Source organism: Thamnophis elegans, chromosome 14 (assembly GCF_009769535.1).
Source record: "Thamnophis elegans isolate rThaEle1 chromosome 14, rThaEle1.pri, whole genome shotgun sequence".
Classification (NCBI taxonomy): domain Eukaryota; kingdom Metazoa; phylum Chordata; class Lepidosauria; order Squamata; family Colubridae; genus Thamnophis; species Thamnophis elegans.
Genome location: NC_045554.1, coordinates 17276180 through 17300488, shown reverse-complemented (window position 1 = coordinate 17300488; position 24309 = coordinate 17276180). Strand labels below are relative to the sequence as shown.

The 24309-nt window shown below is 43.6% G+C and overlaps 1 protein-coding gene across 1 annotated transcript in view; it reads right to left on the bottom strand.

The window, feature by feature from the left end:
- Nucleotides 1–24309, bottom strand: part of ABAT (4-aminobutyrate aminotransferase) — a 67929-nt gene that overhangs the window by 3497 nt on the left and 40123 nt on the right. The window contains exons 6-14 of the mRNA XM_032230876.1: nt 21416–21465; nt 15953–16033; nt 15016–15108; nt 14051–14113; nt 9577–9640; nt 7784–7932; nt 4160–4297; nt 3257–3424; nt 2911–3057 (exon numbers count right to left, since the gene is read on the bottom strand). Of these exons, the coding sequence (XP_032086767.1) occupies nt 2911–3057; nt 3257–3424; nt 4160–4297; nt 7784–7932; nt 9577–9640; nt 14051–14113; nt 15016–15108; nt 15953–16033; nt 21416–21465 (953 nt within the window). The remainder of the gene's footprint in view (nt 1–2910; nt 3058–3256; nt 3425–4159; nt 4298–7783; nt 7933–9576; nt 9641–14050; nt 14114–15015; nt 15109–15952; nt 16034–21415; nt 21466–24309) is intronic.

Here is a 24309-nt window from a genome sequence, read left to right as displayed (position 1 = left end):
GAGAGAGGGAGAGAATTGGATCAAAATTGGTGGCCAAAGGAGTGGAGAGAGGGAGGGAAGGAAGAGAGGGAGGGAGGGAGGAAGGAAGCCCTGCCCCCTGTGAAAAAAAACTGAAGATGGAGCAGTGAATGAATAAACCATAAAAGCAACAAACAGTTAATGCGTAAGTAAGCTGAGGAGCAAGTTCTCAACTAAGGAAGCAATATAAGAAAGAAATATAAAAAGCTCAATATGCCAAAACACTTATTTTAGTCTTCATTTAATTACTTGTATTGTAGTCTGATGTAACATCTTTTTAAAGTTAACGTTAGTTAGAAAAGATAGGGTACAAAACTTAAATAATAAAAAAATTGTACATTCATTTTGAAAAATAAATGCAAGACTTGATTAATTTCATATCTTTATTTAAAATAGTTTTGGCATGGCATATGATTTTATTGACTCAGTTGGAAATGATGTGGATGTTGTATCTGATTCTGAGGTATATATATTCTTAAGTAACATAACATATAGCATATTGTCCAAACTTGCTAGACTATTTAATTGATCTTACTACTTTAAAGGGGGAGAGTTTCATGATAAATTATTTTGTTACATTTATGTTGCATTTATTTATTATATTTATTACATTTATATTCCACATTATATATTTGTATTGTTATTTTAGTGTATATTGTCAATTTCGATAGATATTATATTGATATATCAATACTGATTTTAATCATACTAAATAACAATTACTGCTATTATTTATCAGCATTACATATTTACAGTTTTTAATATCGAGTTAGTCATATTTTAGATTAATAGCGTTATCTTTTAATAGGATAATTGGCAAAATCTAATTCACATGTGATGGGTTGCATTCCAAAGGAATGTGAGAGGACAGGTTGCCTGCAAAATGCCAGGACCCAGGACCCTGTTGGTGCCATGTCTCTCTCTAGCCAGTCTAACAATCTAAAAGGGTGAGCGGAAAAGTATAGTCTTTGAGTGGCACTTTTCATGTCTGGCATTCATCAGGCTGAAACCTCGCTAGCAATCGGCGCTTGACGCTTGGTATGTTGCGCAAATGTCCAGCAGACGTGACAGCAGTTCAAACTGTGGCTCTCTTAGGTGCTCAGGCATGAAACTGTGCCGCTCAAACACTATACTTTTCCGCTCATACTGAAAAAAAATTAGAGGGAACATTGACTCTATGGCAAGGAATGGGTTTTCTGGTCAGCTCCACAGTTGATAGGGCTTTCGGTTAGGACAGGTAGAGGAAAAAGGATGCCGCGCTAGGAGGAGACTCTATGGTGGGAGAAGCGGACTTCAGGTTGGCTCCAGAATTGAACGTGGGGCTTCCAGTTAGGACATTTGTGGCTCTTTGAGTGTTTAAGGTTGCCAATCCCTGTTCTAGCAAGAGATGCCCAGCAATAGCAACTCCATTGTTGTGCATCAGAGACCCCATGTACCAAAGAGATCTTGCCCACCTCTTTTAATATTTAAGTATAAACATCCAGTTTGCTCTGCATCCAACAAACTGTCCAAATCTGTTGTTTTGCAATAAAAATAATGGAAGATAATAGCAGAGTTTTCACCACCCAAAATTAGCCTGCAATACACGGAATCACAGATTACACAGACTGGGATACCCAATACAGCAAATCACAAAAAAGGTAATTGAAGTTGTTTACCAGCCTTGGGCTGTAAAACAGGGGACACATATATTCGTTTAAAAAAACCTAACAGATTTAACAGATTAACAGAGTTGGAAGGGGCCTTATAGATCATCTAGTCCAACCCCCCCCAAGCAGGAGACCCTACACCATTTCTGAAAGATGGCAGTCCAGTCTCTTCTTGAAAGCATCCAGTGATCAATAGCAATAGCAATAGCAGTTAGACTTATATACCGCTTCATAGGGCTTTCAGCCCTCTCTAAGCGGTTTACAGAGTCAGCATATTGCCCCCAACAACAATCCAGGTCCTCATTTTACCCACCTCGGAAGGATGGAAGGCTGAGTCAACCCTGAGCCAGTGAGATTTGAATAGCCGAACTGCAGAACTGCAGTCAGCTGAAGTAGCCTGCAGTGCTGCATTTAACCACTGCGCCACCGCAGCTCCCACAACTTCCGAAGGCAACTTCTATTCCATGGGTTGATTGTTAATTTCTCCTTATTTCCAGGTTGAATCTCTCGTTCAGTTTCCATTGATTATTCCTTGTCGGGCCTTCGGGTACTTTGGAGAATAGGTTGTCTCCTCTGGTCTTTCTCTTCACTAGACTAGCCATGCCCAGTTCCTGCAACCGTTCATCGTATGCTTTAGCCTCCAATCCCCTAATCATCCTGGTTGCTGTTCTCTGCACTTTTCCTAGAGTCTCAACATCTTTTTTATAGTGTGGTGACCAAAACTGGATGCAGTATTTTAGGTGTAGTCTTACTAAGGCTTCATAGATTGGTATTAATAGCTCACTTGATCTTGATTTTATTCCTCTGTTAATGCAATTTAGGATTGCATTGGCTTTTTTGGCTGCCGCTGCACACTGTTAACTCACATCCTAGTATCATCTGCAAATTTGGTAAGTTCCCCTTCTATTCTAGTCATTTGTGAAGATATTGAAGAGTCGGGGGCCTAAGACGAAACCTCGTGATACCCCACTGCTTACTTCCCTCCATGTAGATGTAGCACCATTAAGGACTACTCCTTGAGTATGCTTTGTCAACCAGTTACAAATCCATCTGATGGTGACGCTATCTATCCCACTTTTTTCTTCTTCTTTTGCTTGTTAACTACGTATATCGAATCCACACTATGAACCAAATTTATTTCACAAATCCCAATTAAACAGAAGGGCCATTTTAAAAACGGCACCCACATCCTGAGATTTCACATCAGACTGCAAGAACCACTTATCACTTAAGGTCTCCTTACCTGTAATTCCAGCAGCCCCATCAACAGGACCTTCCCGGCATGGGTGACGTTGCTTAGAAGGTCTTCCCTTTTTATGACACTGATGACCTCTGCTAGCAGAAGATTCTTGGAAGGCTCTCCAAGCCACGTGTTAAAAATCCTATATGGCTGCAGGGAAAGGCAATCCAAAAGAGAGAAAAGAAGGAGTGGGGGAGGAACAATTAGTTGGCCGCAGAGAAGTTGTCCCAGTTGGCCTACAACTCCCAGAATTCCCCAGCCAGCATTTGGCAGTTGGAAGTCCACAAAGTCTTAAAGTGACCCAAGGTTGAGAAACGGTGGCTTAAAAGCTCTTCAAAATGGAACTTACTGCATTTGCCCGGAATTCCTCCTTGTGGAAAAATCCTCCGGTCATCATCTTCTTGCTGAAAGTCAGGACGTCCGCTGGATCTTCGAGCCCCCAGTGTTCATGGGCCCAGAATTTGCCAGTACAGCCACCTCCCGTTTGTACCTCGTCTAGCAAGAAACCGCAGCCATGCTGTTGAGAAAAGCACACCTCGATTTCAATCCCTTTTAGGAAAGGAGTTGGGAACTGGCTTTGCTTGCTTAGGAGGTAGGAGGTGTCCAAATTTGGCAACTTTTAAGGCTTGTGGACCAGGGGTGAAATGCTACCGGTTCGGGCCGAGTCACCCAAACCCTTTGTAAAAACTGCTGCTGGTTTGCAGAACCGGTAGCAAAAAATACTAAAAAATGTAAAAAAAACAAAAAAACAAAATGTCCCAACAATCGCACATCACCCAGCTGAGCTTTGGAACTTTAAAAAAAAACTTTTTAAAGCATTTTTTTACAGGTTCTCTGAAAACGCAGGGGGTGGGGGTCTGTTTTTGCTCCCAGCAAGCTTCCCTGAAGCCTGCTAGGGGGTGGCGGGTGCTGAGAAAAAGAAAGGGAGAGAGAGAAAGGGAGAAAGAAAGGAAAAAAGAAAGAAAAAGAAAGGGAGGGAGGGAAAAAGGAAAGGAAGGAAGGACTACTAAGCTGGCACTAGACACAGGATAATCCAGGGCTGGAAGGGATCTTGAGGTCATCTAGTCTAATATACCCATGCAATGCCAGGTTAAAAGCTAGTTAGAACTAAATGCAGATGTTCAATTTCGTAGGATTCCTCCTGGGTTTTCCCAGATCAGCTTGGAAGCTGCTACTCAAAGATTAGATAGACTTATTGCTCAGGAGACAAATCTTAGGCTTAGAAAACGTTCTGTTTTATGTCGAAGCTCACCTTTCTTGCAATGTTTCTCAATTTCCTAAAAAAGTCATCCGATGCGTGATTGTCCCCCCCTTCGGACTGAATGGGTTCCACAATGATTCCTGCAACAACTTTATTCTTTTTCCTGTATTTAACAATCAAATCCTCCACCTGCAAGTTAGAACATAGCAAGATTTTGCTTTTAAAGAAAACAAATCACTAATGTGCATTTTATCTTCTTCTGATTTATTGAAACAATTTATTAAATTCCAGGGAGCAATCAAGGAGGATTGGTGACATTTTTGCACCACTGAATAACCTTCTCCAAAAGGGAAATTGCCTCCAGATGAAGGCAATTTTTTTCCCTATCTGGCTTGGCAATTACGGAAGTTGAGATCCACACATCTGGATGGGATCCAAGGTTGGAAAAAGATGACCCATGGGCCAATTAGTAAGGCAAAGGTAAAGGTTCCCCTCGCACATGTGGTAGTTGTTCCCAACTCTAGGGGCGGTGCTCATCTGTTTCAAAGCCAAAGAGCCAGCGCTATCCGAAGACATCTCCTGGCATGACTCAACGCCGAAGGCGCACAGAACGCTGTTTCCTTCCCACCAAAGGTGTTTCCTATTTGTCTACTCGCATCTTTACCTGCTTTCAAATTGCTAGGTTGGCAGAAGTTGGAACAAGTAATGGGAGCTTACTCCATTACGCGGCACTAAGGATTCAAACCGGCAAACTGCCAAGCTTTCTGATTGACAAGCTCAACGTCTTAGCCACTGAGCCACTGTGTCCTTTATTTTCCCTTAATTTGTTAGTAAAATCTGGTCTTAAATAAAAGAATCTCATTGATGGCATACCCTTCTGGTTAAAGTGAATGATATACATGAAATAAATGAATCAAACTAAGAAAAAAACCTGAGTGATATTAATAAAGGGAGACACATGATTATTAGTAATGTTTTATCCAAAGCAACTGTTCCAAAAACAGAAACCAAACCACACCTAACTGAGAAATGCCAATTTCTTGGGGGATCGCTCCCAAATTCTAATCTGACAGATTCCTTCCTCCATTGGTCTGTTTTTTAAAAGAGCATGAACCATAGTGCATTTTGAGGAGATTATTATCTTCAGCTTGAGTTTCAGCTTCCGATCCAATGGAAGCATTTCTTCGGTCTCGACAGAGATCTGATAAATCAAGTCCTACCCTGAGAAGCACTCAACTCCTTCAAACCCAACCAAGGCTAACTTGGAGAATTAGGACATCCCATCAACATGGTCTTTCTTCAACTTTGTTTTTCATTCTCTGATGAGCTTTCTAGGCTATTCTGCCACGTTTTGCCCTAAACCCAAACCATACCAATATCAAGAAGGTCCATAATCTGCTTTCTCTAACTTAGCCTCTGCAAGAAGGTGGCTTCTTACAGTGGTTTTACTTAGCCTCCTTGTGATGTCAGTTGTAATGCATTCAAAACTAAACCTAGTTTAGCGTTGTTGGTGAATGTCAGAATATTCATGAACAGACAGAGAAATGGTAACAAGGTCAGCCAATGAGGGCTGTTTAGAAACTGAAACAGTATTTGCTGGAGACAGCGAGGAGTCGGCGTGGCTTAGGCTAAGTTTAACTGCCCTGTATAGAGGAGATTCTCTTTGTTTGTATTACGTTCTGTGCTGGAAATGAAACTAATCTGGACCTGCTGTCCTGATCTGAAACTGAAGAACCACTCTAGCAGGGGTGGGTTCCTGCCAGTTCTAACCTCTTCTATAGAAGAGGTTCCACAAATCTACCGTGCCGTTTAGAACCGGTTCCAGCTCCCTCCCCCACCCGTCCACACCACACTTGCCCCGCCCACCACTCATTGATTGGTTGGCTCACCAATCTCCCTGCCCGCCTCTAAGAGTCCTATCTAAACCTTAAAGTTTGAACATCCCTGGGGTTTTTTTTCCTAAAGGTTTAAGGGTGCCAGGGTATTGTAACTTGACAGCTTTAAGACTTGCACACTTCAATGGCAGAGTTCCTGAGCCAAGATGACTGAGGAGGAATTCTAGGAGTTGAAGTCCACAAGTCTTAAAGCTGTCAAGTTTGAACACCCCTGGTTTTTTTTTTTTCAAAAAAGTTAGGGGTGCAAGGGTCTTGTAACTTGACAGCTTTAAGACTTGCGTGCTTCAAATGCCAGAGTTCCTGAGTCAACATTTTGGTTGCTAAGCAAGAGCATTGTTAAGTGAGTTTCACCACATTTTACGTTGGCCACGCCCACCCAGTCACATGACTGCCAAGCCACTCCCACTCAGTCACATGGCTGGCAAGCCACTTCCACAAAGCAGGCGACACCTACAAAAGAGGTTCTAAAAATTTTTGAAACCCACCACTGCACTCTTGGTATTGGTACATTTACTCCTGTGCTATGTATATAAAGAAGTTAATGAATCCTGCTGAATCATTTATCTGTGTATGCTTTCTGGATTTGATTTTTCTGCAACAAACTCTTTACAGTGAACGCAATCACCGCCTCCAATTGCCAGGCCCTGCGGCATTTTGTATCTGAAATCCTGAAGGGTTTGGATCAGATGTCCATCCATGATGCACCTAGAATTTCAGAAGACTAAACCTCTGGTCCCAGTGTCCAATTGGATCTTGCAACATTATCCTGGGACATCTTTATTTGCTTTCATTCGTGAGGCTGATTAAACCCAAAGGTGCTTTTTTTCAAGAGGCAACTGGACTTTCTGGTTTTTGTTTGAAGATGTTTCACTTCCCATCCAAGAAGCTTCTTCAGCTCTGACTGAATGATGGGGAATGGAAGGATTTAGACTCCTTGCAGAAAGCTGGTCATTTGCATTCTTTTAGCATGTCATTAAGGTCAGCTGGAGGTTTATCTCTGTCCTTAGGGTAAATGGGTGTGGAGCCTTCTTGGAACTGCTGAAAGGACTGTGTTGCAGATCAGAAATAGATGATTGGTCATATCCTTCCCCTTCTGTTGAGAGAGAGCTGTCCAATTTTGACATAGATGGCCCCTTTGACCCCTTTTTAAAACCAGTGGTCATCTCTGTCCAAAATATGGACAGAGTCTTTCAAACGCAAGTGGGCTGCTGAATCTAGTCCTGATGTGTTTGTTCTCCAATCTACAGCACAGTCCTTTCAGCAGTTCCAAGAAGGCTCCACACCCATTTGCACCACTCGGGTGACTTTAATGACCCTGATAAACCTCCAGGTGACTTAACAACTCACTAAAAGGATGCAAATGACCAGCTGTCTGCAAGGAGTATAAATCCTTCCATTCCCCACCTTTCTGTCAGAGCTGAAGAAGTTTCTTGGGTGAGAAGCGAAACATCTTCAAGAGAAACAAGAAAGTCCAGTTGCCTCCTGAAAAAGCAACCTCGGGACAACCAGGACCTAGATGACTGAGAACTTCCATAGACAATGAGGCCGATTAAAGTTAACTTGGTTTGCTCAGGGCTGAACTAAGTGAGGATGAAGATGTTTTGCGAGCGTCTTCTCTCTTCCAGGAAAGGCAAAGGGTGAATGTCTCTTGTGGTCCTTCTCCTCCATCTTATGCTTGATCTTTCTGTGCTGGGTTAATTGAGCGAAACAAACTCGCTTTCCGTTAGCCAACACTGTTGCCCGAGGCACCTCATGCACTCTGAAGATGGGTTGTCCTCACCTCCTCTAAGCAGCGTGCTTCCTCCTGCTCGTTCTCTCGCACAAAGTCTTCCAAAGGGTACTGCAGCCTTGGGAAGGGAGCGATGGGCCAGTCAAAGGATGGGATGTCCAGCTTGTGAATGGCCTTGGAGTGCGTAGTGGCCAAGCAGCCTAAACAAAGAGAAATGAAACCATGAAAACCAGAGGAAGCCTTCAAAGATAGCACCTCGTTCTGGATAGATAACATCCCTGCAGAAAAATGCTTGCTCAACTGGATAGTAAGTTCCTGTCAAGCCTGCAGCCATCTTTTCTTTTGGATCTTTGACCTGCCTACACTTTTTATTATTCTACTATGCATTTTCTATTGTGGGAAAATGGGAGGGGGGATTGTAAGGAGTGAGATGCTATGTAGCCATAACCACATGCTTTCTAGTAAGCCAAGGTCATCCTTTGTCTTTGCACCTCTGCATCCGACTGGAACTGAATGGGAGGAACTGCCAGCATGGCAGTGGAAGATTGGACGATGTGATGGACTTGTGGGTGTGGGGGCAAGATCTAGAACTTTCAACTGAGTGGGAAAAACCGGGAGGCTTTCAGATTCGGGTTTTCCCAGATGTGCCAACGTGGCTCTCTTAATAAATTGGAACTTTGAGGAATACTTTGCCTTGGACTCTGATTTACTTTTGGATGCTACTTGGAACCCTGACAGTTCCTTTCACTCAATTCAAACTTGCTTTCTGAAGCTAGATGATAGAAGTTACAGATCTATCTCCTTTCTGTGCAAAATTTCTTTGGCAGCCCTTTGTATGTTAATTATCCCCAATGCCTGCACACAGCATCACGGATCTGTCAAGTTCAAAGTGTGATTTTTGTTGAAAAGTCATTGCTGCTTTTCAGCTTGCCACAAACTCCGGGGGAAAGGGAAGCCACTTTGGGAATGCCAGTTCCAGGCACCCACAAGAAACCATCCTATGGGAACCAAGGTCATCTAACCCAGGGGTGTCAAACTCAATTTCATTGAGGGCCACTTCAGGGGCTGTGTTTCAACTCAGGGGGCCGAGTGACCAGCGCACAGCCCTCTGCCAGTGTGCAGCCCTCCTGAGCTCTGTTTTCAGCTGGGATGGCCTTCTGCAGCCCTCTATCAGAGAAAACAGAGCTTCTGAGACCAAGCGTGGCCTTCCTGGGCTCCGTTTCAGCTGGACAACCTCCTGCAGCCCTCTGCCAGCAAAAATGGAGCTTCTGAGGCCTTCCTGAGCTCTGTTTTCGCTGGCAGAGGATTGCAGGAAGCCATACCAGCCAAAAACGGAGATCGGGAGCCCGTTTTCACTGGCAGAGGCACTGTGTGCTGGTCCTTCACTCTTTCCAGGGCGGCCCCACGGGTCAGTTCTAAGCACTCTGTGGGCCAGATTTGGCCCACGGGCCTTGAATTTGACATCCGTGATCTAATCAGATGTTCAATCAAGGCTCAGACAGTTTCCATAACAGTATTTAGACACCTGATTGGACAATGTGACCTGTGCAAATGGGGGGGGGGGAAGGAGATTCAATTCTTTAATTCTGTGAAAACCGCGGAAATTAAACAGAGTTTGTTTTGCTTTCAGTCTGTGGCAAAATGATGTACTCAATAAAGCTTTGCCTTAAGAGATCGGATTGTCTCATCAGTGCTGGCTCAGTTGGGATGAAAGCTCTTGAAATATTAGGCCTTATCTGATGTCACCTTGATGGCCTATAATCAATCAAGCCAACTCATTGATCATCCAAGCTTGTATTAATGCTATTTGCAACAACAACAACAAAGCAATAACTCTTTCTTACCCATGGTTCTCCCGTGAAATGCACCCATAAAGGAAAGCATGCTGTATTCCGGGCAACCCGGGGGCTGAAATGCAAAGAGGAAATGAATATTTATTCATTAGTTAATTAATTTTCAAATTGGGCCACAAGGAGGCAGCCTCTTCCCCACAGCTTCGCTAACTGGAATGACCAACTGAATGATAAAATCATTCAGGTGGAGAACTTATTATATTTTTTTCAATTCTGCTGTGCTATTAGGAGAAAGTTCTCCTCTATTATGAATCTTAATTCAGAGGGCTGGCATTCAAATCCAAGCAAAGCAGAGTTCCAAAACCAAGAAAAAATTATCCCTCAAGATTGCAGTTTTATTTCACTCTTCTTCAAGCCTTATCTTCACAGACTGCATCTTGGGTTAGGCTAGGAGTGATTGGCCCAAAGTCATCCAGAGGACTTTTTGGCTGAGCAAAAGATGAGGTGTAGACCCTCCCAAGTCCTAGGGCTCTGACCCAGCACCACAAACACAACAGACCCTCTGCATTTAAATCAAGGATTCCTTTATTGGAAGAACCAGCAGCCCCGGCAAAAAAGTTTCTCTCTCACTGCAGGCTAACAAGTTTGTCCGGCAGGGAGATGAATAGTTCTCTGCTACATCTATTCATCTCTACCTCCTGCCTTTGATCCCCAGAGCTAGGGTGGGGCTTCACTAGCAGTGGTGGCTCTTCTGTCTCAAGGACCGGCCCATAGATTTCCACTGCTCTCCTCTCCCCTGCCTTCGGCACATCAGGCAGTGGACCTAGCTATTCTTCTTCCTCATCAGCCATATCCAGACCTGGGGGCTGTTGACTCTCCATCTGAGGGCTCCCTCCCGCCCTCCCTCTCTCCCTCTCCCTCTTTCTCTCTGACAGCTCCATTCCCTCTTCCCACTCGGAGTTCTTAGATTGCCTTGATGCTGGCCCTGATTTCCATTCCTCCTCCTCCTCTGATTCAGCTGCTGGAGGGGCCAGTGGTGGACAGGCGACAACACCTAGGTTGACTTTGATCATTAGCTCCTTTGATGTGACCAATCACGTAGGTAAGAAAAAACAAATGTACAGGTACATATTTGGTGAAACTTGGCTTAATAGCAGCTCACTGCAGAAGGGATCTTGGAATCCAAGTGAACAATCACTTAAATAGGAGCCAGCAGTGTATAGCAGCAGAGAGATAAAATCAAGATCACATAGAGTATTAGTACCGCTGTATAAGGCATTGGTAAGACCACACTTGGAATACTGCATCCAATTTTGGTCCCCACAATATAAAAAAGTTGGTGAGATTCTAGAAAAAGTGCCGAGAAGAGCAATAAAGATGATTAGGGAATTGGAGGATAAAACATATGGAGAAGAGTTGCAGAAATTGGGCCTAGTCTAGTGAAAAGAAGGACTAGGGGTGACACAATAGCAGTGTTCCAATATTTGAGGAGCTGCCACAAAGAAGAGAGGGTCAAATTATCCTCCAAAGCACCAGAAGAGCTAGACAATAAGCAATGGATGGGAATTAATCCAGGAGAGAAGCAACTAAGAACTAAGGAGGAATTTCCTGACAGTGAAAACAATCCGCCAGTGGAACAGCTTACCTTCAGAGGTTGTGGGTGCTCCATCACTGGAGGTTTTTGTTTTTTTTAAAGAGACTGTGCAGCCATTTGTCTGGAATGGTATTGGGTCTCTAACGCTTGAGCAGGGGGTTGGACTAGAAGACCTCCAAGGTCCCTTCCAACTCTTGCTATTCTGTTCTGTTTTTTGTTTCAGTCAATTAGTCCTTTGCTTTCTGTTAAAAGAAGCTGCTGTCTCTGTGGGAAGTGACTGGGCTGCCCTCTGGCCTGCATATCTGGGTCACTGCATCACATCCCAATTTGGGGAAAGCATCCCTGCCTGTCCAGAGTACTTGACTCTTGCTGAAAACATCTTTGATTTTCAACTATAAAAGAAACAATTTGCAACACTCATCCACCCTCTTGTTCTCTAGCTGGCTCAAACCTTATTGTGGACATTGTCCAGCTTTTAAGAACATCAAGTATGGAAATAAAACAAGAAAACCAAGATAAGATAAAATGAAAGTAAAGGTCAATAATACTAATAGATAAGGCAACACATTGCAACTTTTAGATAAACTACACTCCTTTAAAGTGTGGCTTATCTAAAGGAGTGTTCCAGTTTCAGTGGAAGGAGCACCAGACATAAAGCTAGAAAGAAATAAAGCGGGGAACCATTTTTATGAGAAAATATTTATTTGAAATGTATTCTCAATTAAATATCTATAGAATATAGAATTAAATATCTATCAAATATAGAATGGAATGGAATATGGAATGGAATGGAATAGAAGGGACCTTGGAGGTCTTCTAGTCCAGCTCCCTGCAGAAGCAGGATAACCTATACCATTTCAGATAAGTGACGATCCAGACGACTCTTAACCTCCAGTAATGGATGTCCCAAAGGTGCTTTTTCAAGTGGCAACTGGACTTTCTTGTTTTTCCCTGAAGACATTTCACTTCTCATCCATGAACCTCTTGGATGAGAAGCGAAACATCTTCAAAGAAAAACAAGAACATCCAGTTGCCACTTGAAAAAGCTCCTTTGGGACAAACATGACCTGGATGACTGAGAATCTCCATGGAAAGATGTACAGAAATGACAAGTTTGCCCCAGATACAAGACAGAATGCATTTGATTTAGTAATAATGAAGGAAAGAGAACTAAGACTATCAAAATGAAACGGTATAGGGTTTCCTGCACAGGCAGGGAGTTGGACTAGCTCCAAGGTCCCTTCCAACTCTGCTATAGTATTGTATTATTAAAATGATCTCTTGTTTTATCGCATCTGTTTTGGCTACATAGCTAATGCTCTAACTCATGGCTAACTGAACCATGGTGTACAGAGTCAGGAATCAATAGAAATAAGAATAGAATAGAAATAGAAAGGAATGAAATGGAATAAATATAGAATAGAATTAAGAATAGAATAGAATAAATATAGAATAGAGTAGAATGGAATGGAACGGAGTAGAATAAATATAGAATAGAATTAAGAATAGAATAGAATAAAAATAGAATAGAGTAGAGAAGAGTAGAGTGGAGTGGAGAGTGGAATGGAACGGAACAGAATAAATATAGAACAGAACAAAATTAAGAATAGAATAGAATAGAATGGAATAGAATAGAATAGATCAGAACAGAATATATATATATATATAAGATTTTTACAACCCCCAGTATGCCCAAATATGGGAGGAAGATCACTACTTCCATTCTCTGTCCTTCGGCTCGTCACAAGAGACCATCCAGGCAGAAACCCAATATTTTTACTGTTGCCTTTTTGCACAAATACAACATATACACACACACACACACAGATAGATAAATAGATGGATGGATGGATGGATGGATGAATGGAAAGGAATAAATATAGAATAGAATAGAATAAAAATAGAATAGAATAGAATAAATATAGAATAGAATAGAATAAGACATTACTTGCATAAACACAGAAAAATGGAGCAGTGGCATTTACTATAAATTTGCAAAACTGATTTAAAGGATGATGAAACGGACTATCAGGTGCTATGAGGAAACTGAGTTGTGAAAGAGAATGACGTTCTCTTGGGACTTTGTTGGGAAAGGTTTGTTGGGTTTTTAAAAAAAAGGGCTGATTTTTTAAATAAAAGGGACATCCACTCTACAGGAAAGCAGGAGTGAGGGTTGGAATACAGAAATGTTTGTAGTCAGAAAATTAGAATAAAAACAACAAAAGGTGGCAAGTGTTGTGCTGACCACTACTCAGTTCACATTGTCCTTTAGTTGCCAGTCCTCTGAGGTTGCAAAGTGTGTGTGTGCTCACATTCTAATTTCAGTATAGGTAGTCCTCAAATTATGACCACAATTGAGGCCAACATTTATATTGCTAAGTGAGAAATTTGCTAAGTGAGTTTTGCCCCATTTTACGAATTTTCCTGCCACATTTGTGAAGTGAATCACTGCAGTTGTTCCATTAGGAACACGGTCGTTAAGTGAATCTGGCTTTCCCATTGACTTGGCTTGGCAGGAGGTCGCAAAAAGGGGATCACATGACCCCAGGACACTGCAACCATCATAAATGTGAGTCAGTTGTCTTTCCCCTTTTCCTTTCCCCTTCACTGGCCTCTTATTTGCTTCTGTATTTTGTCTTTTATAATACTTTATAACTTAATAAAAAAAATGTATTTACTAATTTGTTAAGCATCCTAATGTAAATCCTGCGACCAGGGGGATGCTGCAACAGTCATAAGTGTGAAAAATGGTCATAACTCATTTTTTGTGTCATCGTAACTTCAAACGGTCACTAAGTGAACTATTCTTTAAGTTGAGGACCAGCTCTATGTCTTATGCTGCCTTGCTGGGCAGGTGAACCTTGAAGCAAAGACCCAGAATGTAATTTGACATGGGCTTTTTGCTCTGCTGAATGAAGGAATGTCCCTTACCTGGTTAATCATGCAGGTTTCCAACTCTTCTTTGGTAACTCTGTTGTCTCCCCTTTCTTTGTTCTGGAAAATAAAAGTTTCCCATCATCATCCTAGTCAAGAATTGCCTTCCAACCCATCTGAAATGGAGATGAACAGTGCCCCCTAAAGTCGGGAACAACTAGCACATACACTATATTGCCAAAAGTATTCGCTCACCTGCCTTTCCTCGCATATGAGCTTACTGTAAGTGACATCCCATTCCTAACCCATAGGGTTCAATATGACGTCGCTCCACCCTTTGCAGCTATAACAGCTTCAACTCTTCTGGGAAGGCTGTCCACAAGGTTCGGGAGTGCGTTTATGGGGATTTTTGACCATTCTTCCCAGGAGCGCATTTGTGAGGTCACACACTGATGTTGGACGAGTTTACGTGGCCTACCACTTCGTGGCTGAGTTGCTGTCGTTCCCAAACACTTCCATGTTACAGCTGACAGTTGACTGTGGAATATTTAGGAGCGAGAATGACTGGATTTGTTGCCCAGGTGGTATCCTATCACAGTTCCACGCTGGGATTCACTGAGCTCCTGAGAGCAACCCATTATTTCACAAATGTGTGTAAAAACAATCTGCATGCCTAGGTACTTGATTTTATACACCTGTAGCCATGGAAGTGATTGGAACACCTGATTCTGGTTATTTGGATGGGTGAGCGAATACTTTTGGCAATATACTGTGTGAGGGTGACCTTTACCTTTATCTTAAGGGTCAAAGAAATTCTATGAGGGAGGGGGGAGAGTTGGATCATTTGTGGCAACGTAAGGACTCTAAAGTGATGACATGTTTAACTCCACCCTCCAGCTCTGTCTGCCCTTCTCCTACATGGACACAAAGATTTTGAAATTGAACTGAGGGTCTCCTCTCTCTCTATATCCCACTTTGAGCAAATACCACCCTCCCAGAGCATCCATATAGCTTTTACTCACCCTGTACCACATAAATATAGTTTTAAAAGCGTTTTCATTGGAGCAAGATCCACAGGACATAGTTACTACTTGAGAGAGGCCTTTAGGAGCAACCTGGCAGCGGAGAAGAAACACAGATCTTTTGATTCAAAGAGCATGTAAGGCTTGTCATAACTGAGCATTGCAACAAAATGATGCTTATTTTAACCACCACCCCGCAAATGTTTAAAATTAGCCCCAGTGCCTAAAGGATACGGTTATGGAATCTTAAGGGTTGGAAGTGCCATTTAGCCCACTGACTAAACCGTAAAGTCTACAAACTTGAAATTTGGCACTTATGTTCCTCTTGACTTCTAGGTGCTCGCTAAGAAAGGATTTTTCAAAATGAGCATCAGATCATTAGCTTTTCTTATACAGTAATTAACACGCTCCGATGCTAAGGAGTTCTACATCCCCTCCCCACCTGAAAAGAACTCTGTTCCAACTGCCAGTTGCCTCACATTCCATTACCTCAGTTCAAACTGGCAGACATTCCACTCCTTCACTCAGGAGCGGTCTGGGGCTCCTTAAAGTACTAAACATTGGTACATCACCAAAATGTCTACGCCTTCTACCTATGGAACTAATTCCAGACTCAAGGTGGCAGGAGCGATATTCCCTTATATGTTTCAATCATCGACTACCACTGAGCCAACGGATTGAACCGGAGTGAACCAGATTTCTCCTGCATTGCCCAATCACATAGTTTCATCACGAAGCATGGGTATCTATAATAACTCATAATGTTCCATGTTGCATCTTTTCAGGTGTTTGGGCTATCATTCCCTTATCCTTTTAAAATGCCAGACCTATCCAGTTTTCTCAGCCTCTCCTTGTATTTGCCAGTCCTGGAATTCTTGGCAAAACCCAATGCTGGATGTCAGTTTCACTGCTCCTTCGGTGCTAGATTAAAACTTACCGAAAGCAAAGATTCCTTTAGCTTTTCAGCAAAATTTTCTGGAGGCAAAATTCCTAGGGCAGGTCTGTTGACAAAAGTGCTCTGAATAAAGAAAAAAGAGAGAGAACAGAAGAAGGGAAGGAGAAAAAAGGAAAGAGAACAATGAAAGAAGAAAATAGAACAGAGAAAAGAATGGGAGAAGAGAAGGGAAGGGAAGGGAAGAGAAGAGAAGGGAAGAAGAAAAGGGAAGAGAAGAGAAAAATGAAAGAAGAAAATAGAACAGAGAAAAGAATGGGAGAAGAGAAGGGAAGGGAAGAGAAGAGAAGGGAAGAAGAAAAGGGAAGAGAAGAGAAAAATGAAAGAAGAAAATAGAACAGAGAAAAGAATGGGAGAAGAGAAGGGAAGGGAAGAGAAGAGAAGGGAAGAAGAAAAGGGAAGAGAAGAGAAAAATGAAAGAAGAAAATAGAACAGAGAAAAGAATGGGAGAAGAGAAGGGAAGGGAAGAGAAGAGAAGGGAAGAAGAAAAGGGAAGAGAAGAGAAAAATGAAAGAAGAAAATAGAACAGAGAAAAGAAAAATAAGAGAAGAGAAACAAGAGAAGAGAACTTTATCATGAATAGAATATAAACTTATCAAAGGGTCAACCAAAAACAGTGCATGAGGTGACCTTAATTGCCTTAAACAAAGAACACCCCCAATTTTGAGGCTTGCAACCACTCTTCCCCCAAACCTGTAAGCCAAGCAAGCTCTTTCTGGTATCAGAATTTAGCTGGAGTGGAAACTATTTGAGAATATCTGCAGATGGAAGATGCTACTTATTACTGAGACGCTTTGGTGTCCTCTAGATTTTGAACAGATTTCTTTTCTTTGTGCCCTCTAGATCAGTGTTGCTTGACCTTGGCAGCTTTGAGATGTGTGGACTTCGACTCCCAGAATCCCTCAGGTGGAGAACCACTGCTCTAAAAGATTGCTTGGGTTTAACTTATGTCCAAATTTCTAAAAAATAACCAGGTTTTGCTGGTTTTGCCTTCAAAACTATTCCGTTGGTGATCCATCCTTGGCTCATCAAGAAAGATCGATCTTGTCATGGACATCCAGAGAAAAAGCTTATAATCAGTCTAAAACCCTCTTCCATACATGTAAGAGGAGTTTACACAACATGCTAAAACCATTCATGTTAATAACACAGTTGTCTAAAGGGCATGTGGTTCTGTTCACATTACATGCCAGTCTAGCACTTGGGGTTCCCGAAACACCGAATTATAAGCTACCAAACCAGGGGTGGGTTTCGGCAGGCACTACTGCTGGTTCACTCATGTGCATGCTTCATGCGCATGCATAGTGCAATTAAAATTGTTCTGCGCATGTGCAGAACTAAAAAACAAGGTGGCGGTGGCACTACCCGGGGAACTGGTTTGGGGGCGTGGCAAGCCTGGGTCGATGCTGGAACTAATACGAACCGGTAGGAACCCACCACTGTACCAAACACATGTTAACCTAGTCTAGTTTGCTGTGAGCATCCTCCATCCATTTCTGATGCCTTGTGGGCGGCCTTGTCCAGCACACACATTAGCTTTGCAATGAAGAGCAGTGGCGATTACTGTCAGAATATTCATGAACTGGAATGGGCCATAGCAAGAAGTCAGCCATTGGAGACTGGCTGGAATAGGACAGGGAGTCCCACTCCGAGACCAGATGGCGTAAGCAGTCAGGACCCTGGTCTCAGGCTGTTGTCGCTAAATGCCAGGTCTGTTGTACATAAAGCTCCTCTCGTCCGGGACTTAATTTTAGATGAGAGGGCAGACCTGGCATGTATTACTGAAACCTGGCTGGGCCCAGAGGGAGGAGTCCCCCTTGTAGAACTGTGCCCAGAAGGATTTCAGGTGCTACATCAGCCGAGAGCCCAGGGAAGGGGTGGGGGTGTGGCCGCTGTTATCCGAGAGTCGTTAGTTCCTCGTAGGGTCCCTGCTCCGGAGATTGTCGGGTGTGAGTCTTTGCTGTTAAAGTTGGACCTCAAGGGTCAAGTGGGTCTGCTGTTAACGTACCTGCCTCCCAACAGCGTTGCAGCAGCCCTCCCCTCGCTCCTCGAGTCGGTAGCCGAGCTGGCAGTTGAGTTCCCTAGGCTGATGGTCCTGGGGGACTTTAATTTGCCGTCGCTCGGTGAAAACTCGGAGGGGGCGCAGGAGTTCATGGCTTCCATGACAGCCATGGGCTTGACCCAAGTAATTCGAGGCCCAACCCATTCGGCGGGACACATGCTTGACCTTGTATTTCTCTCGGAGCAGTGGATTTGTGATCTTGGTCTGAGGGGGAACGACATCATACCCCTGTCGTGGTCAGACCACTGCCTACTGAGGCTCGACTTTCGGAGACCAAACCCCCACTGTAGGGAGGAGGAACCGACCAGGTGGTTCCGCCCCAGGCGTCTTATGGAACCGTCAAGGTTCCAGACAGAGCTTGGGGCTATTCCTGACACTTTCGCCCACAGTCCGGTGGAGACTCTGGTTGCTGCGTGGCACTCGGCAGCATCGGAGACCCTCGACCGGATTGCGCCACTGCGGCCCCTCCGAGGCGGCGGATCCCGGAGACCTCCTTGGTTCACCGAGGAACTCCGGGAGATGAAGCGCCGGAGGAGATGCCTAGAGCACCGTTGGAGGTCCGATAAGTCCGAAGCGAACCGAGCAATGGTAACCACCTGCACCAAGGAATACACCAGGGCACTTAGGGCTGCAAAAAGATCCCATATAGCCACCTTGGTTGCGTCCGCTGAGTCCCGCCCGGCCGCCCTGTTTAGGATAACCCGCTCCCTACTGAACAAAAGGGAAGCGGGGGAACCCTTGCAGGGCAGAGCCGAAGAGTATGCCCAATTCTTAGCGGACAAAATTGCTCGGTTTCGGTCGGACTTGGACTCCACCCCTGCAGCTCCAGCCGAGGCACAGGAGGATCAATTTGAACAACTCTGGGTTGAGTTTCAAGACGTTACCCCCGGGGATGTGGACAAGGCCATGAGGGCTGTAAGTACCTCCACCTGTGTACTGGATCCGTGTCCCTCATGGTTAGTTACTAACTGCAGTGAGGTGACACGAGGCTGGATCCAGGCGGTTGTCACCGCCTCACTTCGGGAGGGGAACTTCCCCGCCGCACTGAAAGCGGCGGTGGTGAGACCCCTCCTGAAGAAGCCATCTTTGGATCCAGCTATCCTTAATAATTATCGTCCAGTCTCCAACCTCCCCTTTCTGGGGAAGGTTGTTGAGAAGGTGGTGGCCTTCCAGCTCCAGCGGTCCTTGGAGGAAGCAAACTATCTAGACCCCTTCCAGTCAGGCTTCAGACCCGGTTACAGCACAGAAACCGCTTTGGTCGCATTGACCGATGATCTCTGGAGGGCCAGAGATGGAGGACATTCCTCCATCCTGGTTCTCCTCGACCTCTCAGCGGCTTTCGATACCATCGACCATGGTATCCTTCTGCGACGACTGCGGGAGGTGGGAGTGGGAGGCGCCGTGTTGCGGTGGTTCTCCTCCTACCTCTCGGACAGGTCGCAGTCGGTGTTAGTGGGGGGGCAGAGATCGTCCCCTAGGCCCCTAACTTATGGGGTGCCTCAGGGCTCGGTCTTATCCCCCCTACTATTCAACATCTACATGAAACCGCTGGGTGAGATCATTCGCAGGCACGGGATTAGATACCATCAATATGCGGATGATACTCAACTGTATCTGTCCGCCCCGTGCCAACTCAATGAAGCGGCAGACGTGATGAACCGCGGCCTCGAAGCTGTTATGGACTGGATGAGGGTTAACAAGCTCGTGCTCAACCCAGAAAAGACCGAGTGGCTGTTGTGTTTCCCTCCCAGAGATTCGACCAATATTCCATCACTCAGGCTGGGGGGTCAAATTCTACACCCCTCAGAGAGGGTTCGCAACTTGGGAGTCCTCCTGGACTCACAGCTATCGTTTGACCACCATTTAATGGCTGTGACCAGGGGGGCATTCGCCCAGGTTCGCCTGGTGCGCCAGTTGCGACCCTACCTGAATCGGGAGGCTCTCACAACAGTCACCCGGGCCCTTGTGACCTCTAGGCTGGAATACTGCAACGTGCTCTACATGGGGCTGCCCTTGAAGAGCATCCGGCGACTTCAGCTAGTACAGAATGCGGCCGCGCGAGTGATTGTGGGTGCACCTCGGTTCACCCGCATAACACCTATCCTCCGCGAGCTGCGCTGGCTACCTGTCGATCTCCGGATGCGTTTCAAGGTGCTATTAGTCACCCATAAAGCCCTACATGGCAGTGGATCTGGATACTTGAGAGACCGCCTTCTGCCAATTACATCCCTGCGACCAATAAGATCACATAGATTAGGCCTCCTCCGTATACCATCGGCCAGCCAGTGTCGGCTGGCAACTACAAGGAGGAGGGCCTTCTCAGTAGTAGCCCCGACCCTTTGGAACGAGCTCCCCGTAGAGATTCGCACCCTCGCCACCGTCCAGGCCTTCCGCACAGCCTTGAAGAACTGGCTCGCCCGTCAGGCCTGGGGACAAGGATAATTCCCCTCCCGAATGATGAATGTATGTTGTTTATTATTTTATTATATGTCTTATCTTAATGTCTGTATCTCCCCTTCCCCTATTTTATGTGAGCCGCCCTGAGTCCCCTCAGGGAAAAGGGCGGCCTACAAATATTAATAAATCTCTAAATCTCTAAATCTCTAACAAGGTCAGCCAGTGCATAGGCATGGGAACTGGGTCAGCCAATGGGAACTATTTGGTGACTGAGAGCCATGCCAGATAGCTCAGAGCCTGGGCGTGGCTTACCTATGTAGCTCTGAGACTGTGCAAGAGAATTAATCTGGTCCGCTCTCTGAATTGAAACTACTTACAGCCTCTCCTCTCTACCATGTTGGAAGAATCTGCTGTTGGTATTGTACATTTATTCCTGTGTTATTATGTCTATAAAGAAGTTAATGAATCCTGTGGAATCCATTATCTGTGTCTGCCTTCTGGATTTGATTTTTCTGCAACAAACTCTGACAATTACACAGAGAATTTAAATTATGATGGAGATTAGTAGCCCCAGGGCAACACAACCCCAGGAAACCTTGCGGTAGCTCTTCAGACTCTCTCTCTCTTTCTCTCTCTCTCTCCCCTTTGGCTGCCAACCAAAAGATGGTTGATATGAGAACCAACCCAGAACCAATCAGGGAATGAGTTCCTTTGGTCTCTCCTAGCTCAAGAGAGCAAGACAAAATCGTTCATGCCAACTCCTATCATTCTCAGCCATTCCCGTAAAAATGGCTTATTTTGGAGACTCATCCCCAAGTAGGTGGGGAGGCTCCTGGTTCCAGCCTCAGAGACCCTGAGCAGTGGGTGAACGGCCCTGGGAAAGGACAGGCAGACACTCTGGGATCTTGGGGAGAAGAACGGAAGCTTCACAAAGAGGCAATTTATGCACTGTTTTGGCAACTTGGTACCTTCAGCAAAAGGTCACTTACCAGATTCTGGGGCTGTTGTAAAAGTTTGATCAGAGATGGGTGGCTGTAGCCTAGAAGGAAACACAGAGACCATTGTCATCTGCTTTCAAGAAATTTCCCACTAAATTGCTCCCCAGGCAACTGGATTTTGTTTTTCCTTGAAGATGTTTTCTTCTCATCCAACAGGCTTCGTCAATTCTGGTTGAATGGTGGAGGATGGAAGGATTTATATTTCTTGCAGTGATCTGGTCATTAGTGCTCTCTCTGAGAGTTGCTGTGGCTACTTGGAGGTTTATCTATGCCCTCAGGGTCACCTGAATAGTGCAAATGGTTTGCCGATTGCACAGTGGCAGATAGGAGAGTGCTCCAGAGGGTCAACATCATTGCCCAGAGGATCATGGGTTGCCCTCTCCCCTCTTTGGAAGAGCTCTATAGCTCCCACTGCCTTAAGAAACTTCAAAACATTCTTAAAGACCCATCTCATCCTGGGCACCCTTTTTTTCCAACTATTACTATCTGCCAGACGGTACAGGATAATAAAAACAAGGACAGACTGAAAAACAGCTTTCCAGAGCAATAACTATACTGAATTCTACTGTATAGTGCAATATTAATGCAATATCAGGTTTTCAATTATATAGCATGTGAAGGATGTGTGTTTGTGTTTTATTTTTATAATTATAATGTACACTGAAGATGTCATTTAATTTTGTTGTATGAGGTGCAATGACAATAAAGTAAACTAAACTAAATGAACGTGGAACCTTCTTGGAACTACTGAAAGGGATTGTGTTGTAAACAGGATGTAGGTGGTATCCTATACCCCCCCCCCTTCAAAAGAGGGAGGGCTGTTCAATTTTATTTATTTTTTAAGTATATATTTTTTAATTTTTAATTTAAAACAAATACAGCATCCTTCTTTACATGCTATAGAAAGTGTATCAGTTGGTTACAAAAAAATTTTTTCGTGCATCTCTTCCACAGTCAACAAACATAATTCATATTAACTTAAGTATTTTAACTCAAATATTTGTACATGTCACCATCATTATTATATCTCCATTTTCATTTGACTATAATTGTTTAAGGGTCCTTCATCATAAAATATACCAAAATTAAATTTTTGTATAGATGTCTCTTAGCAACTCCTTGCTTATAAGATCTCTCATATAATCTTGATGCCTTCTTTCTGTTTCCTTATTCAGCTTATCTTTGATTGTCAGCAGTGCTATCAATGCTTTTGCTAATAGAATTTCTTTCTTTAAGTCCATAGATTCTTTAGTTTTTTCTTCTTTTGTATCTTGCCCTCTGGAATAGATTTCCTCTCCATTTAATTCCTCTTTTAGTATTTCATTCTTTCCATTTTCAGGAACAAACCAATTACCATAAATATCAGCACATTTAATCTCTTTATATTCATTTTCCACTTCATTTTTTGAGTTTCAATCACCCCGTTATGCATTTGATAAACATCCTCATTTTTTTCATCATATTTTATTGTTATGTGCTCTAAGTATTCCAGTTTTTTCTCTATTCTTTCATATGTATTTGATAATTTCTGTATTTCTGAAGGTATCTTTTGCAAATTTGAGACTTCTATTTTCTTTTGAAGTTGTGCCATTCTAACAAACACGGCTGCTCTAGCTTGGAAGGTTAATACAATTAAAGCATAGATTCACAAAGAAAGTTGTTTCCACTTTTTCTGATTAGAAATATACTTCAAAGGGACATCTGTGTGCTTCCCTTCTTATCACTCTCTGTAACCAAGCAGTAAAACCTTGTAGTGCCAAGTTAAAAGAATCCATGAAGAACAAAAAAGTGTTCCGTTTTCAATACACAATGCTCCAATCAACAAAACCTCCCAGCCTCTGAACAACGGTAACCCTGTTAAAAAGTTTCCTTTTGTATCTTTTTTGTATTTCAAGTTAAAAAATAGAGTCCAATTTTTAAATGAATTAGAAAAATACCCACAGCAATGAAAGAGGAAAACTTTAGTCTATAGGTTACAGAGAACAATAAAGAAAAAACAGAAGAAGAAAACTTAATCCATCCATTTCAAAAGGCTTACATAAATTCCATCCATGAAGATAGCATTTTAAAAGTAAGATAAACACTGTCCAAAACCATTCCAAATTTAATTCCGCTGCTTGATTCTTCTATTCTTCAATTTAGATTAATTTTTAAGTTTTCATAGGCAGTCTCTTTTTAAAACAGTAAAAGTTCCTCACCAGCTAGAAACACTTTCTCATTCTGTATCCTTCCGTTCTGGAGCTGCCCCGACTTTGTCAGCCATGGCTGGATTTTTGTCGCCGACTTGAAGAACTTCTCTTGCTTCTTTCAGGGATTTTGCGATATCCCTGAGATCAGCAAGACTTATTCTTCCTGTTCACCATCTCTTCGGGACGGTTTAGGTCCGTTTGGACCACCCAGCAGCAAAAGTATTGGCTGCAGTCTCAGAGCATCGAGACTGCACAACCATATTGTCGCGACATTGGCTCCTCCTCAGGGATGTTCAATTTTAATGTAGATCTTTGATCCTTTTAAACCAATGATCATCTCTCTCTCTCTGTCCACCATCTTCAAAGGTGTGACCTTTGTTTTTCAAATGCATATTTCAAGTTAAATATGGCAACCTTTTTAGAGCGCAGAACTGTACTTCCAATCAGTCCTGAAAAGTCACATTTGCAGCAGGACTGAAGTATGATGTGCGCTAATATTTTTTCTTGAGTGGCAGGTCAAAAGTGGCTGAAAAAAGGACACCTGGCATCATTCCAGAACTATCCTATCCTTAGAAGAGATTAAAAAAATAAAGTTGTTGTGTCCCGTTGGCTGCCAGCAGAGCTAACAGCAGAGTCAGACAAGGAGGAGGTTGGGGGGGGGAGGAAGGCTCTGATAAGGAAACAACTTCAGAAGTC